The 19,318-nt window shown below is 35.2% G+C and overlaps 2 protein-coding genes and 1 long non-coding RNA gene across 4 annotated transcripts; all 3 read right to left on the bottom strand.

Annotated features, from left to right (window-relative positions):
* Positions 1 to 2,008: 2,008 nt before the first annotated feature.
* LOC131011671 (uncharacterized) lies at positions 2,009 to 3,912 on the bottom strand. The gene is made up of 4 exons (XR_009097068.1): positions 3,785 to 3,912; positions 3,569 to 3,702; positions 2,760 to 2,819; positions 2,009 to 2,554 (listed from the first exon to the last, which is right to left on the bottom strand). It is a non-coding gene; the product is annotated as an uncharacterized LOC131011671 (long non-coding RNA).
* An 868-nt stretch (positions 3,913 to 4,780) lies between these two features.
* On the bottom strand, positions 4,781 to 7,069 carry LOC131011669 (WAT1-related protein At1g43650-like). Of its 2 annotated transcripts, XM_057939448.1 has the most exons (8): positions 6,568 to 7,056; positions 6,241 to 6,472; positions 6,106 to 6,168; positions 5,912 to 6,028; positions 5,600 to 5,834; positions 5,373 to 5,531; positions 5,158 to 5,309; positions 4,781 to 5,081 (listed from the first exon to the last, which is right to left on the bottom strand). In XM_057939448.1, exons 2-8 carry the CDS (start codon positions 6,441 to 6,443, stop codon positions 4,964 to 4,966), a joined length of 1,047 nt encoding a protein of 348 aa, XP_057795431.1. In that variant the 5' UTR covers positions 6,444 to 6,472; positions 6,568 to 7,056; the 3' UTR covers positions 4,781 to 4,963. The 2 variants fall into 2 exon arrangements, with proteins under 2 accessions (XP_057795431.1, XP_057795430.1); XM_057939447.1 differs by having other exon boundaries at positions 4,781 to 5,309; positions 6,568 to 7,069.
* Positions 7,070 to 7,217: 148 nt separating this feature from the next.
* LOC131011670 (protein LIKE COV 2-like) lies at positions 7,218 to 11,523 on the bottom strand. The gene is made up of 7 exons (XM_057939449.1): positions 11,229 to 11,523; positions 9,249 to 9,301; positions 9,043 to 9,152; positions 8,695 to 8,862; positions 8,070 to 8,167; positions 7,762 to 7,888; positions 7,218 to 7,586 (listed from the first exon to the last, which is right to left on the bottom strand). Exons 1-7 carry the CDS (start codon positions 11,385 to 11,387, stop codon positions 7,483 to 7,485), a joined length of 819 nt encoding a protein of 272 aa, XP_057795432.1. The 5' UTR covers positions 11,388 to 11,523; the 3' UTR covers positions 7,218 to 7,482.
* Between the last annotated feature and the right edge of the window lie 7,795 nt (positions 11,524 to 19,318).

The following is a 19,318-nucleotide window of genomic DNA, read 5'->3' as shown; positions in this document are numbered from 1 at the left end:
TAATCGGCAATCCAAGTAGAAGAGATTATTGATCTCTAATTAATACTAACATCAAATGTGAAAAGGACGATAGCGGAAGTTGCAAAATCCCCCTCTCCCAGTTTCATCCTCTTCTTCAGATATGTTTTTTACAGCACAAAATTCACGTTGTATATGAAGCTGAAATCAGATATCGTTTATTCGTACAAAAGTATAATATCATTCATGCATGATAACATAGTTATTATAATCGTATAGCCATGTAGTTATGTCCTGATGTCGGACTTCCATGAGTTATTCCAGATATTGCTCTTAATTTTAGATAAAAAAAAATGAATTTGTATAGTTGAATAATTATTTGCACTCTGCGTATATCTACTTGAAATTGATCATTAGCAATATTTGAGAATAGATGTATGTGTTTATATTATTTTCAACGCTACGTCAAAATTTTGTTCATACTATTGCGTTGTAATTCACATAGTTTTTGTTCAATGAAGACAACTTTTTATAAATTGTTTAGTAATGTTCCTGAATATATTACTCAGGTGTATTTTATAAATTGTTTAGTCATATTTGATCCATCAGTTGATACTTGATACGTAAGATTTTTAATGTTTACACAAATTTAATTAGTAGATGACATGCATAATTAAATTTGACAGGTGCTGAAAATAATCATGTCCAAGCCGACACTTTCCCTTCATACCTACCGATCTGTGATGATTCTCTGAAGCCATATGTAGGCCAAACTTTCAATTCAGTAGATGATGTGTTTGACTTCTATGGACTGTATGGATATTCATCTGAATTTGATGTTCGGAAAGGTAAATATGGTCAGATAATATATCAGATATTCGTTTGCATCAGGGAAGGGATTAATCCCGGCAACAATGAGGAGCATCCAGAAAATCAGCCGAAAACTACTAAGAGGCGACGTAAGCCATCTACCTGGAATGACTGTCATGCACGGGTTATAAGTAGAATATTGGATGGGGGTGAATTCATTGTTAGCAGATTTGATGAAGCTCACAATCACAAATTAATATCTCCAGATTGTCGTCACTTAATGAAATACAATCGGAAGGTTGATGCTTCACACCATATGATCATGCTAAAGTGTGCGAAGGCTAATATTGGTCCAATGCGAGCATTTAGAGTATTCAAAGAGTTGATTGATAACTATGAGGATGTTGGTTGCACAAGCAATGATTTCAAGAACTTGTACACGATGAATAAAAAGTTTAACTTCAAATCTTACACATGCCGTGATGAAAAATTCATCGCATGAATATTCACGTTGTTACAATTAATATGTATTAATATTCACGTTGTTATGCAGATTATTCATGCGTACGCATTAAAATATTCGTGCCATACTTATACTCGCAATATGACACATCTGTATAATGTGCTAAGTCAAAATATTCATGCGTAATTACAATATATTCACACACCTTCTCAATGTGTTATAGACGATTACAATATATTCACACACCTTCTCAAAGTTTAACTCCAAATCTTACACATGTCGTGATGAAATATTCATCGCATGAATATTCACGTTGTTACAATTAATATGTATTAATATTCACGTTGTTATGCAGATTATTCATGCGTACGCATTAAAATATTCGTGCCATACTTATACTCGCAATATGACACATCTGTATAATGTGCTAAGCCAAAATATTCATGCGTAATGACAATATATTCGTACACCTAACTAGTCAAAAACAGTGGATTTGAGTGTTCGATGCACGTTCCTTCCTCTGAAAGTTTAAGTAATATGTATCAGTTCATATGGGAATAAAAGAAGATTTAGGTGAATGCATTTAAACAATAGCAATGATTATCCAGTTCCCAACTGTATTGTAGATTTAATCGATTTTTTTTAAAACATCAAGATACAATTCACGCATTAAAGTTGGGTTAATCAATCAAAATCGAATCTTTAATTTGGTAGGTATCCAGACGCCAAAATCGGAAGAGTTATGATGGTAGGTATCCAGACGCCAAAATCGGAAGAGTTATATGGCAAACATTCCCAGCATTTTTTCTTTCATAGTCAGTCTCTTGCTTGCATTGACACTCCTTTCAATGTACGGCGATAAATTGAAATTAGTTTTCTTAAGCACATCCTTCCCCCTGCATCTATTTGCCAATATAGGCGTTTCGAATGAAACCACCTAAATGTGCATCAATATACCCAACAATTCTTAGTTTATCATTCAAAATTCACATGTAATTATAGAAACAAAATATTATCTTAAACATTCCATCAACAGTACCACACAAAATATTTTGAATAGCCATGCATACATTTTCTACCAGGGGCTTCAATATTGTACGCCTTCCTGTTTTTGCCCCAATGCACACACCCAAGTCCTGATTAAGATATCATGTATTACAACCATATCGAATAATCTCAAATTCTACCACGACGGAGTTGTTTTACCACGTTATTGATATTTTCAAATATCGGATTCTCTTTCCCAAAATTTTTTATGTTTGTCTTCACACCAGTCCTCGTATATACTTCTTCAGCCATGTTCACATCGTTGACGCACCCAATCTGCAAATGATCACATAAAATTCGTATAATAACCAATATAATTCGCTCACAAAATTCATACCACTTAACTAAATTCACATGCCAACAAAATTCGTTTTAATAAAACACCAAACTTCACATACTACTTAACTATTGTCACATTGTATACAATTTACACTATCTTCACATTGTACACAATTCACACTTAACTACTCGTTTTACAAACCTGAACATTGGATGGGCCACCACCATCTACACTTTTTGAGGCAGTTATCCCCTGAGCATGCTGTTGAAGGCACATATAATTTAGTTTGGATCTTTGTCATGCTTCAGACACAAATCTTCACATATAACTTAACTTTATTCACATGCCAGCAAAATTCATTTGGAACAACACATAGCTTATGAAAACCACTAAACTATCTTTATATTGGACTCAATTTATTATTACAATCTTGTACATTTGATTGGCCACCACCGTCAACGCTATTCGGTTCAAGGATCCCCTGAACATGCTGCTTAAGACAAAATAAAATAAAAAAACACCAAAAAAACATATAATTAGCTTGGTTCTTTTTAATTGAAATATTAGCTCCAACATTATGTCATTGAAAATAAACTCCTCTGCTTAAATATCTAAATCATAATGACATGTAACCCAAACCAAATATATCATTTAACTTAAAAATAAAACTCAGACAAAATAACATGTAATACACTATATTCGCACTATACTCATAATAATTCGCACACACACATATAATTAGTTTGATACTTCCCTAATCAAGATCTATAAACTCCCACACAAAAAATCCTTCTGCTTAAATATCTCAATCAAAATCACACGTAACACAAACCAAATTTCTCATTAGACTTAAAAAATAAAACTCCATCAACCACATAAACCAGATAATACCATATATTCGCACTGCATTCATAAATATTCACACAATCGTTCATACATATTCCCACATAAACTACGGGTTCCTGGACTTAAAAAAAAACAAAACCATCAAACTACTGCCAATAACATACCGTATCACCCGTGGCTACACCCGAACTTCCAGCACCTGTATTGTCCTCCACACCGAGTACAGATGCCCCCTACATTCTAGAAAAATCTCTGAAAAATCTCTGTTGAACCATCCACCACCATTCTAGAAAAATCTCTGAAAAATTGTTTCACCGAAAACTCCTTGAAATTGCGAAAAAATTCAGATGAATAACAATGACCATTCATACAAATCTCACCGCTCTGACCGCCGCCCTTGGTTCAATTTCTGTTGAACCATCCACCACCATTCTAGAAAAATCTCTGAAAAATTGTTTCACCGAAAACTCCTTAAAATTGCGAAAAAATTCAGATGAAGAACAATGACCATTCATACAAATCTCACCGCTCTGACCGTCGCCCTTGGTTCGTGCCATCGCCGGAAAATGGATTTAAGAAGACCGGAAATATGATCAAACTCAGTTCACGCCGCCTCAAGATATCTCCTTGCCAAGAACAATAGATATTGAAAATAGTAATAGGGTTTAACTTTTTTTAGTTGGGTGCATTTAATTGGAAGTCATATTTTCAAACCTTTCTTCTCACTAATTCACGCTATTCATATCTTTGGTATATCATTTCAATCAAATCAAATCTATTCTCTAAATTAATTAGGCATATTAATCGGACAAGTCAACATGTCATTCCAAAATTACCCTTTCTATACTATTCGCGTGAATCAACTAATAAAACATAATGAATAATCTGATATTGTTTAAACCTTAATCTCAGTCGTTAATTAAGTATAGATCTAAGGTTAAGATTAGTTCTTAAGTTATATTCTAAGAGGGGTTTGTGGAATAACTGCACCCTATATATATATATATATATATAAATACCGTAAAATAGATAATTATTTGGTTTCGAGCTGTCACAATCCTACCCTCTAAAAGAAAATTCAGTGACGGAAAGATGACTTATATCGCCGAATGCAATATTTTGGGGATCGTCATTGTTGGAAAACCATATTAGAAATCATCATTGTTGAAAAAATATTGAAAGTTCGAGGTTAACGTCATCTTTCCATCATCAAATTTTGTATAGCGGAACATTTATTAGAAAAAACTAAAAATTTGGGATTTCTTAGGAGAATGAAAGTTCGGGATATTTTATGGAATAAACTGAAAATTCGAAACATAAAATTCTATTAATCTATAATAGAAAAAAACATAAAAATATAAATATAAAGTTGATGATTGGAATGAATATATGATTAGTCTATAAAAGAGTTAATTATTGGAGATGCTCTAATAGTAATGCTAGTTACATTACCGAAAGGGGGTATTGTTGATTAAAAAAAGCCAACAATACCTGTTTGGAATTTGCATAAATTATTACAAATGAAAATAGTATGTAGTTGGAATTTGGTTGTTTGTGTGTCATGGAGTAGTTTCCTTTGGTACGCTTTGTTGATTGGTTACTGCTATTTTGGTTTCTTTAGACTTCCCCCAGAGAATGCCATAAAGCCCAATCACCAGCAAAACAGCTCCACCAACACTGCAAATACAAGCAAAACATACTCAAATGATCCATCAACTTAAAAAAGTAAGGTATGGTGTGTTGGAGGAGAAACCTTCCCCAGTGAAGCGTCTCCTGCAACAATATGGCTGAGAAAACCGCCGTGATGATCAGTGCTAACGGCGAGAACGCTGCGCCAAACACCGGCCCTTTCTTCTCCACCACCCAAACAATCAGCCAGTAACAGATTGCAGTCGAAATCGCCCCCTACATGTTCATCATCATCATGGTCTGTATGTAAATTGCAAGAGGAGGATTTAGTGACTTTACACAATAAAAGACTGAAACAAGGTTGATGTTCCATCCCAGCCTCCAAGATTCTCTCTCTCTTTGCTTTGCTGCAGCCCAGATTGCCGACAATGCACAGCTAGAGAGACATTGCAGAGCTGTGAGACGTAGTTTGGCAGGATACTGCTTGATCAATGGGCCCTACAACACAAACAACAACGGTGAGGATTCAACCCTAGTCGGAAAAAAACTGAAGGCCAACCACCAACCTGCATGATGAACCACATGCACCACGCCCCGTTGGCTCCTAGCATGATGAGGGACCCCTTCATCCAGTCGCCTCTCGAGTAGCTTTGCTTGTAGGCGCGCAGGAAGTCTTTCCGGCTCTCTGAGTAGATCGCGGGCCCTTGGACGAAAGTGCACACCATAGCTCCTGCAAAGCCTAATGCAGAACCAACCACTTTAGCCATTCCATGCCCTTGTTTTATTGACAGCCTTTCCATTCTGACAAAAACCATCCATTTTAATATTATTATTACATCATCTGAATCTGATCCCAATCTACTTAACTGTGATCTTACCGGAAGCAGAGAGCTAAGATGAACGTCATGGCCGGGCACATATTGACTAACGCACTAGCAAACGTTGCAGAGACATAGCTGAGGGCAAAGTGGAAGAGATTCAAGCTCACCGCGATCCTGCAAAGTTTGATCAAGACAGAACATGAAAAAACTTCAGGGAAGGTTAGCATCTAGAATGTTAGAGAATCACGTACCCTGTCGAAACCAAGACTATCTTGCAGAACAAGGTGAATGGCAGTGGAGGAGACTTGTTGCCTCTGAAAGCAAACACAAGTTTTCAATCAGAAAAAAAACAAATGCGATGAAATATGACTATCTTGAAAGGAAACCTCTCAAGGAAGAATGCGAAAGGGGCCAATGCAAGCGTAGCAAATGCTTGGCGATAGACTACAAAGACGTAAGGGTCCATCCCCGTAGTGATGGCGGCCTTAGACAGCAAAGACATGCCAGCAGAGATGAACTGTATGAGTATCATGGCCAGGTATGGCTTCTTCGTCTCCAGAGACGCCAGCAGACTTCGCAAGCCAGCCATGCTGTATAGCTTCTGTTGCTGCAGCAACCCTATAATAATGGAAGGAGGAGAGCATATAAAGAATCTTATCCAAAACACAAGGTATTCATCACTCAGTACTCAGTACTCATCCCCATGTATATACCAGTCTTTTTTGTCTGTCAAGACAAAAACCTGCGAGCCTGTCGGTCACATGACATTAAAAATAGAATACCCCAACAGCATCTACAGCTTTCAATCAGAGAATCCTCGTACAGAAAGAAGACTCCTGCGTCAGTAGAAACATGCGATTGATTTCTAAGCAAAGCAAAGCAGACAGTCGGGGTGTGTGAGTTGCGTAGAGTTTACTAAGGCTAGAGGGAAGATGAGGATGAGCAATCCAACAACAAGTGATTTTGTCATTATATAGACAACAAAGATTCCATCATCCCATCACACATGACTGAAATGCTTTTGTCACTATTCAATTAAAGCAAGCTGTTACAGGAGATGGGCAGCCGCTGGCCTCAAAATATTCTTTACTGGGAAAAAGACAACAATTATAATCACCTCTTCCAATCAATGAGTCCACCAGCATCTGCTTGTCTACCACGCTCTAAACAGTCCATAACGGCGCATAAAAATCACGAATCTCAACATCAAGAAAGAAAACTCAGATGCTGAATAAGTCAAGCTTATAGAAAAGGCATTATTTAGCCAATTTCATTTTAATTTATGCAATCCCTGTCGATCGATGTAGCTTGGGCAGTTTCTTGTTGTAGTACAGAATACGACGAGAATGAACAGACAAACAGCTTTGGAACGAACATTTCATTTTCCTTTGTACAAAACAAAAGAATATAAGTCTGGAATAGGTATACATTTTTGTCGGATAGAGTAAACTCACCTGGCCTAGATCTATCCAAAACAAGTTCCATTTCTACAGCAAGAAAGAAAATAAGAAAATACTAGCTATAAGCAGAGGAATTTCTATCGTTATCAGAGGGAAAAAAACAAATTAAATTATGCCCCCGGAATAGCACATTGGCTGAGAAACAGGATGTAACGCGCAAATGTGTTGCTAAATCAACATTCTACTAGGAGGGATCCGGTCATTCAGACGCGCATGCTCTTCAATTGGAGAAATGATCTGAGGCATTGACATCCCCACAGAGACGATGATCTCTGCAACAAAAAGGGAAATGAATTCAGACAGAGGCTAGAGGATGAAGTGCAGATTAGGTATTGGAATTAGCTTAGCAGACAAAAATTTGTTGTAAATTTGATGTGTCACAAGATCACGAAAATCATCAAATCCACTTTTTTTCCTTAGAAACATGAAAGGTACCCCCCTACTTACCAATGCCCTCTCGGATAGACAAGTTTGGCCGAATGATGTCTTTTGAGTTAACTAGAAATATGTCCCCGATGTATAAATGATTTGTTGGCACGTACACAGAGCATAGTTCTTCATCCTCATTATCTCTCTGCCATGAAAGAGAACAAATCCATGAAAAACAAAATTCAAAGGAAAATTTCAAGATGTAAAACATGGACCACTATCGAACATCTTTCTTTTTTTATGCCGCAGTGAAATACAAATATTTCGGAGTCCAGAACCTACAGCTTAATGTTAGATAATACTTAAAAGAGATATATTTCACGAACCTGAAGAACTACAGATGATGTAATAAAGCCAAAAGCATATTCTCCGACACGAGGATGGCGGATAATAGCAACCTCCTTGAAAGCAGTTGTATTCTGATCTGTATACACAAAATATAAATCAACATCAAAATCATGTGTGAAGAGGAATCCTGCGTATACCATGACATCTGATAATGCAGGACGAAACATACCAGTAGACAGCATACAGCAAACTCAGGGTCAAGTTGGAATTTTCATTTATGAGATCAAAAACAAAAACGATACTCCCTCTGTCCACGGAAAAATTGCCACAATTCCCTTTTCGGTCTGTCCACGAAAAATTTACCGTGTCCATTTATAGTAAAAGGGTCCACACAACTCACCATCTTATTAACCTTCAATTCCCTATTATTTACAAAATTTTCCATTAAGGGGACTCTTACTCCACTTACAACACTACTAACCATTTTATTAAAACCCATGCCGTCTACAATGTGTCGTGGACAGAGGGAGTATCTAACATCCTAAGATTGTCTAAGATTAAAAAATACCTTTATCAGCTAACACTTAGGAAGCCCTCAGTCAAGCAGTTACTTGAAATGCTGCTTTTTGACATCGATACATGAACACCAAAAATGACAATTACCTGGTGAGATTGCAGAACTAATTTGCTTCGATGCTGAATATATATGTTTTACAAAGGGCATTCGCTTTATAAACCATTCTCCTATCAAGAAAACGGTGGAACCCAACCATGACGAAGCAAATATTCCAACAAAGAAGATAAAAAAAATTGATGTAATGAATCCAAGGCCTGCACCAGATATAAAGGAAAAATTAGACTTCTAACTTGAGGAACAATCTATATGTTTGTGACCAATGGATCCAAGAATTACGGTCCCCATAAAAAATGTTGACAATTGATAATCAAACAGGACCCAAGGATGTATACACTCTTAAGAGCTTCAAATAGTACCATGACCAAACAACTTACCAAATATGTCAATGCCAAGCCTCTCATAGATAGGGCTGAAGAAACCATCAACGAACTGGATAAACCACCAAGTGATAAAAAATGTAACAGCAACTGGAAATAGAACCACACTGCAATATAAATTTTCATTAGAAAGGGAAGAAAAGAAAAAAAAAAAGTGAACAAGATGGTAAACAGTATCAATATATTAAAGCCAAAGTCATTACCATCCAGTCATGAACTTCTTGGAAACCCAACTCTGAAGAACAGCATAGCAAGCCTGACAAAGCACATACATCAGGGTGATTTCACTTTACAATGACATAAGCTCTAGCTATTTAGTGACCCTATAGCAAATATATAAGCTTTCTTAGTAACACCTGGACTTTCTAAATCATACTTTAGGTCTGGGGATGCATAAGTAAGCTGACTCCTCATCATTTGGTGTCGGTATTTCACCTCGAACTTAATTGGTTGATTGTTATTTTCAAGAAAACATTGGAATAATTTATCTATTATAAAATTAAGATTTTATTGAAAATAATTTTAATCATCATGGACCATTTTTATGTTATCAATAGTAAAACAAAAAAATACCACAAAAAAATAATTAAAATACAATTAAGGTAAATAATTAAGTATTTTAAGGTAAATATATAATTCATAAATCCGATATATATTATTCAATAATGTAAATAAAACAGAAAAGTCTACGGGACCACCCTTGCCCAAATTGTCATTAGATAATTATATTTTCTTACAGCAGATCGAACAAGTTATCTAACTGACCCACAATATAGCAGGGTGGAACAACCCAAGAGAGAACTCAATTATTGTCATTTCTATCAATACAATGAAACAGTGTTACTCTAAATTCACTTTACACCAAGTAAACAAAGAACACAAGATATTATTCTAGGATGAAACCTTAAACATGAAATGATTGTATCAAGTAGATTACTTATGCAATTGTAGGCAAACCATCAATATACTATGTCAGGGGAGAATTTACTCTTTAGTCATGTAGTTAGCAAGATGCCAAGTACCTTAGCAGCTGGATAGTAAGGGGAACGTTTCATAGGTCTTATAGGTTTACCCCTACATCTTGCTTCTATATGGGATACATAAGACATATTTAATAGAGATTTCTCAAACTGTGATGTGTAAGAGTTTGCAACCATTCTTTTGTTTCTTCCTTTGGAATATTCATCAGCTAATTTTAGGCTCTGAGGGCTCCTTTTCGGCTCCCACTACTACATCAAAGTAAAATGGCATCAGTTCTGCAACAAACACTGAACTAGAATCAATGGACAAGGATCACTAAAGAACCATCATTCTTTTGTTTCTTCCTTTGGAATATTCATCAGCTAATTTCTCTGTCGGCAAGTCTGATAAGTTTACTAAAGGTTCAATAAACAGAAAAAGAACTACCGTGAATAGTAAAAAAAGGAAGCCAACATGCCAACTCTGCCACTTTGAATCTACAAAAGGGGCTTATCCTTTTGAATAAGTTCTTATTTCCCATAATTAATACTCCCAGAAAGAGGTAGTATGCCCGCAGACCACTCATGGAGTATTTACCTCCAACACGACAACATCACAATATTATGATCCAATTATGGGAAATATTAATTATGGGAAATATTATGATATTGTGATGCTATACCAGTATATTACATTATAGAATTTTGTATAATTCATCCCCCTCCCTTGTTTTGTCTTTAATTACAAGACCTTTTCTTTCTATAATCTATATCGTGGTCAAATGAGTAATTCTTCAGGATCACATCCATGACCATCCTTATACACTAACACAAATCTCGGTAACCAGGAAAAAGAAAAGAAAAGAAAAAACAACATGGGTGGTACTTGATAGTGGTTAATTAGTGAGGTAGTCATTGGACAAAAGGAGAGTTCGCACATACAATTATATCATCACTCACTGAATCAAAGTATACAGTTACGAATAGCAAACTCCAATTTTTTCCCTCAGAATTCAACTGATCTACTCAACTAACATCCAACTCCAATTCATGCGAACAGCTAATGTAACAACAACGAGCAAGTAAACCACAGAAAGCAGCGATAACCTCCCCAAATAATTCTTTTTTTGTTTTTTTTTTCAAATGGACCAAATACCACTTATTTAAAAAACTTAAAACAGCAAGCAATTCTTCAATAAGAATAGTGGAAAGGTGATCTGAGACCTTGCGCGTAGAGGAATTGTTGGGGGAGGGCGGCGGGGATTTGACGGGATCTTCAACGTCGTCGTTTAGACGCGTCGGCGAATTCAACAACCCTGATGCCGTTGACTCTTTCTTGCCCCGATTGCTGCTGCTCTCCGCCGCCATTAATTCCACTCTCATCGGCCGACAAGATCGTCAGAGTTGAAAGAAGTACAATCTAAGAGAGTGAATTTTGGGGGAGTTCTGCAGCGGAGTGAGTTTCGTAGATTTTGTCAAATTCGGCATTTAACTTTTTATCTCTCCACAGATGCCCCAATAGATACGGATATTTCATAATCTCCCCCTCATCTATTCACAACTTGTCAAATACTACCATTACCCAAATTCTTCCACATTCAATTTTAAACAGTTCTTTTTTTTTTCTTTTAATTATTATTGTATTTAATAATCACTATTATTGTCAAAATGTACCCTTAAGAGCGTTTACATTGGAGGATTAACTTTTATAGATAAAAGTTACTCCCTCCGTCCCACTCTAAATGTCCCATTTGCCATTTTGGGCTGTCCCACTCCAAATGACCCATTCCCTTTTTGGCAAAACACTCTCTCTCTATACCTAATATTTAAATAATTTTCACCAACCCACTTTATCTACTTTATACCCACTTTATCTACTTTTTACACATTTCTTAATCTCCGTGCCCAAAAGAAAGGAGACATTTGAAGCGGGACGGAGGGAGTATAAGATTAATCCCTTGTTTATTTTGGTGAATTGAAACTTTGGAATTTTCAAAGATCCTTAATTATTTTTATCATTTAAGCTAGTTTGACTTGATTTTTATCTCATTGAAAGAATGAGATTAGAGAAATTCTATTATTAGGGATAAAAATACACAATCATGCAAAATAAACGCCCCTAAGTATATATAGATTTCAGAATTGTTCATGTTTTTTTTTTCCACTTGCAAAACTGTTCATGTTAAAGAACAAGAAAATTTACTTTTTGGCGGTGACGAGTTGTTGCTTCAATTTCAAAGCTTAGAGCATCCATATCCGTTGAGTCAGTTGTTGGCTCATTCATGCTCCGTGACCACTTATGAGCCAAGGCCTGCATTGGGCTGGCTCATCATTCTGCTGGCTCATATCCATTAGCTTTGATTTTTATTCTTTTTCATTTAATTTAAATTATACCAATTTAAATGACAAATTTAAATAATACAATTTTTAAAATTAAAATTTCATTAATCTAAAATACTAAAAACTAAAATTACATAAAATAAAAATGCATAAATTAAAAGACATAATTAAAAATTGCATAAATTTAAAACTAGATTACTTTTGGCCCTATACCTCGCGAGAATCATCACGACCCGTTCTCGATGGAATTCGAGTTGCTCGGGTGTCATGTTCGACATATCCATGAATATGGTACGGTCGTCGTGGATTTCCCTCTTGAGATGATTCTTCGTCTCGTATTTCTCGGCAATTTTGTCGAGGGTGGAGCGCGTCGAGCCCATGAATTCGACACACTGGGGTGGAGCCTCCAAGCTTTGTGACGCGGTGCCCTTCGCCTTGCCCTTCCCCTTCGCTGCTTTGTTTCTTATTGGTCGGGAAGACGAAATTTCCTCACCCGAAGCTAAGGTAGGGAAGTCGCTGCTCTCCAACGTCTTTGTCCTCTTCGAAGAATGCACGTCTCCCTCCAGGTACAAGCTCTTGAACTTCCGGTTCTCCCGAAGAATCCTCCACGAGTTCCACCACTTGAATGAAACACCCTTGCTACGTGATGTGTAGAGCATTTAGGATTTTTCCCGGATCATGTCATCGGAGTGCTCGGATGGCCACTTAGCGTTGGCTTCTACCCATGTCACCTCTCAAAACTTGACCTCCGAACTCACAGGGGCTCAGTGAGATTTGATTTGCCAGAGGATGAACGACGCATTCAAGAGGGCGTTCACTTTTTCGACGATTCGACCCCAATAGTGCTTGCCTTTTTTATCGACACCACAAATGGCGTTGTTGGTCTCCTCCACCCATACTTGAGCGATGAGATCGATCTCATCGAGAGTGTAAGAGTGACTACCCTTCTTCTCGCCTTGTGGCGACACCGGTGCCGCTTCCTTGAAAGCCCAAGCCTGCTGGCGGTGTCGTGGTTGTGGCTCCGGCGCCTCCTCGCCTTCGCTCGTCGCCTAAATTAACCGCAGATAGGTCGGGATGGTAGTATTTACCGGAAAGATCACTGGTCCAATGAGGCGAAAAATAATCAGGGTATTTGAGACGTTGGGATCCATTTGAATTTAAGAGAGAAATTGAGAGTGAATTGAGAGATGAGATAGATGAGAGATTGGAGATAGGAGTGTGGGAGAGTGAATTTGAAGGTAGGAGGGAGGGGGTTTTATAAGAGAAGACATTAAATAAAAAAAGTAAAAAAGGCAACAATGTCGTTGGATAAAGAAAAATAATAATTTAAAAAAACTACTGACTGTTGCAAAAAGAAAAAGAAAAAAATACGAAATCGCACTCATAGCCGTTGAAAAATTCAAATTTTGATTTTTATTTATTTATTTAAGGTCGTGCATTGCATGTTTTTACACAAAAGAGCGGATGAGACTCATATGAATGAGCCGCAGATCGAGTCATGGGGGGCTGCATCGGTCGGCTCATAGCTTGAGCTGACTCAAGTCAGCCTTATGAGCCGACTGATGCAGATGCTCTTACCAACGTCGTATAAATTAAATAATCCGCACATATCATGACTTTTCTACTGCAATTTATCTTTATTACGTAAGTTGTGTTTGTAAGTTATTATATGAAAATGAGATTTATCCCCAACTGTTACATTACAGGAGAGTAAGATTTAATTCAAATACATTATTAAAAGAATTCACAACAAAGAGTTGGATTCTCTGAAGAGCCAATTTTTTATAGTGACTCCTCCATACCAAGGGATCTATAAAGAACTCTATAAAAATTTATCCTATTTTTAAAATAAAATATTCACTAAGTTTATATTCAAAAATTATTATAATTAAAATATAAAATTATATTAGAAATTCAAAATTACATGATATGAATAAAAATAAATAAATAACAACAACTTCACTAAATTTAAACTAAAAAATTATAACAATTAAAATATAATACTCCCTCCATCCACAAAAAGATGTCCTAAGGGAAGATGATATGAGTTTGAAGGAAACTTGTAGTATTGTTTATTTAGGTGAGTGAAGAAATGGACCCACAAATTAAAAAAATAAAAGGTTAATTAAATTAGTGAGTGGAGAAAGGGCCCCACAGGTTATTGCTAAAAATATATTCGAACATCTTTTTGTGAACATACCAAAATAACAAATTAGAACATCTTTTTGTGGACGGAGGGAGTACTATATTAGAAATTGAAAATTACATGATTGAATAAAAATAAATAAAAAACAACTACGGTCGATTTTTTTTTAAATAACGCATGCAAGCACGCACCTAACTTCTTCGTCTTCAAACTGAACTCAATTTTGACAGCGCAACAAGGCTCGTCGAGGTGGAGCTCGAGGATCGAGCTCCACTGTGAATGCTCTGAATATGAGTTCTTTCGTTTAAAAAAAAAAAAAAAAGAAGGCCTAGGTAGGAAGAGGAAGTCAAGTTTTTGCATATTGTTGTATGCAAATGGCCACTAAGCAAAAATAACAAGAGAAGTAGGGGTAAGTTGGGGTCAGCAAACCTGGATCGTACCCGCAAAATCGACCTGAATCGATGGGTTCGGGATAGGTCGGTCCGACTCGTAAGAGAGATAAAGTTCGGGTCGGGACAGATATTTAGGACCGAAATTATACCAGGTCGGTTTGGGTCTAAATCCGCTTGAACCCAGACCGACCTGTATAAGTAAAATATATATTTATTTTTTATTTTTACAATAAGAATAATTCTTAAATCCTAAATTCCTAATAGACGGTGGTAGAGAAATTGTGGGAAGCGGTAACAAATTTTTGATGTGAATTAAAGTACTGAATGAGTTAACATTAATGAGAAAAGAGAGAATTCTTGAAGTGGCAATTGCACGAATTGCAGAGGAAGAAGACGCGAAGCGAAGCATATCTGCACACAAAGGTCTAGGGTTCATTTCCCGAATCCTGAAACCCTAGTACCCTCCTGCTGCGTCTCTTGGACTTTCACGCCTCACGTCTGAGTAGCCATCGGCGCCGCCTTAGCCACCAGTGCTCACCCAACTTCACGCAAGCAGAGCCTCCACGACTTCAGCCTCCAATCACCCTCATCTCGTCGGTGCCGCTCTTCAGAGTCCAGACGACTCCAGCAGCTTCTAGTCGTCGTCGGCCGTCACGGTCGTCGTCTCCACGAGTTATGACTACAGCCTTTAGTTGGGTCTGGAAATTATGTCCGGATTGGACCCAGACCGAACCGAACCCGATGTTTGGTTTTGGGCCGATTCGGCTCGGTCTTATTTTAAAAAAAATGGGTATTCAGTTTGGGCGGGTCGGTCCAGTTTGGACCTAATGCACAACCCTAAATAGAAGGTTTGTCTATAAAATGCTTCATACATTAAGAGAGTGTTTGGTTTGGTGGATGTGATAGAGAAAATTGATAGGATTGAGGGAGAGATTAAATAATCTATCCAACATAGAGTGATAAATAATCATTTAATTGAATAATTAGATGCAGACCAAATGCAAATCAAACACTTGATATGAGGTGAGTTGCAAATTACTTTCTCTATTAAGGAAAATATAGCCCTTTTATTTATAAATTATACATGAAAATATTATACTTTTTGTGAATGGTTGGAACAGGACTTACTATGTGCATTGAATTTTTAGGTATTAATTACACATTTGCCGGATTTGAATAATCCAGCCTAGCCATTTCAATTGAATTACCAATTTTATCCTTCCAAATCGAATGGCAAGTATTCAACTGCTCTCCATAATAATAATAATAATAATAATAATAATACAAAAGAAGCGGTGAAGAAAAATAAGAGGTTCCAACTCCAAGTTCTCTGTGTATATCTAGTGTGTCACACTTTACGAACCTAAGTTTTTGTGTTTCTATCATGGATTTGTGGGTACGCAGATAATCATGTTTTTTTAGTTAGTATATTTAGGAACCTAAGTTTGTTTTTTTTTTTTCTTCGTTGTTTCTTTGTGAGATTTTTTGTGAAACCGAACATTTATTTATATGAATTAGTCAACAATTTAGTGCGCCACAAAACAAATAAAGTTTTAAAAAAATAATGTTGTCTTGTAGTACAGACGGAATAGATTTTTTTTGAGGGCCGGAATAGATTTTTATTCAAAACCGCAAGTTAACGCATTCCAACTAAAAAAGTTACATATTCGGATTCTAACCAACGGCGAATCAGCAACCTATCTATCGGTATTATCTGTGCCTAATATGATTTTTTTCCCCTTTTTTATCCCCCCTTTCTTTTAATGTTCTTCTATTAATTTTCTCTCTCTTTTTAAAAAAAATATTCAATATAAGTTTGAAAATTTTAAATATTTCATTTATCTCCCTTCATTAAAATTTACTTTTTTAATATTTTCTCTCTTTCCTATTAATGTTGAACATATGATTTTTTTCTCATTGTTTTCTTTTTCTATATTGATTTATTTTATTTTTTATATTTTTATTAGATATCAATTTTTTATTTTTATTTATAGTCATTTTAATTATAATAATGTTTAATGCAACTAAGAAAACTAAGATTAAATTTAAAAATAAAATTTGAAAATGTAGGATTTATAGTAATTTTAATATAAATATATAGATGAATAATTAATAATATATCTAAAAAACAAAATATATTGTCTAGTTTAATTTTTTGTTGTTGTTATGTTTGTCAATACATTATTTATTATTTATATAAACTTATTTGCTATTATCTTTTCTTAAATTTAATTGACACACACACACACACATATATATAATAAAAATGAAATATGTTATACTTTTTCTTTATAATTTAATTATTACTATACGATACTCATTAAATTTATTAATTTAGTATACAAACTAGGTTGATTATCCATATTTATATATAAGATACTCATTAAATTTATTAATTTAGTATACAAACTAGGTTGATTATCCATATTTATATATAATATGAATCCATAATTTTTTAATAATCTATTTCTCGCCAAATTGATGGCAAATATTGAATTACTTGAGGGTAACATTTTAGAATGTAAAGAGACATGGGTGAAGAGAGAGTAGAGAAGAGATAATAGAAGTTGATATGCGAAAATAGAAAATAGAGGGAGAGGGAGAGGGAGAGGGAGAGTTACATTTGATTTATGAAAAAAATATTCAATATACGTTTTAAATTAAAGATTAGGACAAAATCTTTAATTTGGTATAAAAATAATTTAAACTAAATTTAGAAAGAATAAGTTATGGTTATTCAAAGTTCGAGAATAAACATTTTCATTTATCCTATTTCTCTCTCCTTAATGTTGAACAATGAACATACTATAATTTTTCTTTAAGTTTTTATGTTTATTTTATTTTAATTTTTAATATCAATTTTATGATTTTATTTACATATTTTTTTAATTATAATAATTTTTAGTGCAATTAAGGAGAAAGAAACTATATTGATTCATTTTAGAACTCTTTTAAAAACCATAAAAAAATAAATTTAGAATGAATAAGTTTTGGTAATTTAAAATTTTAAAATATTTTTTTTTCTCTTTCCTCTCTTCTCTCTCTCTCTTTTTTTAAATATCATCTCTCCTTAATGAGATGCTACTTTTTTTTCACTATATTTAATACTCCCTCCGTCCGCCAAAAGTATTCCACAATTACTATATTTGGCGTCCGCAAAAAGTATTCCACTTTCCTTTTTAAGCCATGGTCCCACCATCCACCTTTATATTTTATCCTTACAAACACTCTTTATTTACAAAAAACTCACCCCAAATTCAATCTCAACCACACATCTCATAAAGTGGTGGGACCCTTTCTCCACTACATCAACATCATCACACATTTTATTAAACTCCGTGCCCGGCCAAAGTGGAATACTTTTGGCGGACGGAGGGAGTATCTTTTTCTATATATTTATTTATTTCGTAAGTAGATAATGTGTTTGTATTTTGCATGTTTTTTTTATATAATTATAATAGTTTAGAATGTAACAGATGTGAAGAAAATTATTTTGATTCATTTTATAACTTTTTTTTACGGATGGAACTCGAAAGAAGCGGGTGGAGGCAAGGCCCGAATGCGAGTGACGACATCAGTCGTCGATAAGGCGGTCACAACAACAAGGACGGATTTTGGAGAGTGGAGACTAGAGTTGCGTACTAGTATTTCAATTTTTTTTATTGATAAATTACATAAGTAAATAAATAAATTTTAAAGACTGCGCGACGAAGGACTCGAACTCAAGATCTCAGGTCTTGAGCATTAACCTCCTACCGTTAAGTCAACACTTGCACACAAATTTGAAGTGTGTTTGGTTTGAAAACGAAAACAAAAATAATTTCTTTTATGTTTTAATTGATTAAATCTTAATATATATTAATTTAAAAATAAATAAATTGAATATTCAGGTATAACTGCAAATCTATTGAGTACCTAAAATTTTAGTATTCGATCCCAACCCTCAACTCAATTTTAGCGGGTATTGAGTACCTCACGTCCTAATGGGATGGGGTGGGGGCAAATTATTGGGATGAGGTCGGAGTTGCATATATATTTTCATTACTCGTTTCGTATCGGAGCGGGTGCATGATATAGATCTATGTCAAGATGAAGTTCAAAGGAGAACTCTTCAATAAAATGGAAACATAAAATAATTCTCAATCCTTCGATCATGAAGCTCTATAATGAATGCATTATTTTGATGGATGAATCATTAAATGAAATAAAAGCGAAGAACCATTTTCAGTCATTCTATCATTAAAATATATGGTAGATGTATCATATTTCTGAATGAATGCATCACTGACAAACATGGTTTTCGTACCTCAATTCCACATGTTTTGTTGTCATTTCCCTTCATGTTTTGCTTGTGAATGCTTGTTTGTGCCCGAATATTTAGTTTTATGAAGATTTGATATCTTGGTGTAGTTTTGGAGTAATTTCAGGAAACATAA

This window comes from Salvia miltiorrhiza, chromosome 2, assembly GCF_028751815.1.
Source record: "Salvia miltiorrhiza cultivar Shanhuang (shh) chromosome 2, IMPLAD_Smil_shh, whole genome shotgun sequence".
In the NCBI taxonomy this organism is placed as follows: domain Eukaryota; kingdom Viridiplantae; phylum Streptophyta; class Magnoliopsida; order Lamiales; family Lamiaceae; genus Salvia; species Salvia miltiorrhiza.
The sequence above is the reverse complement of the archived record's forward strand: the minus strand, read 5'-3'. Positions and strand labels throughout refer to the sequence as shown.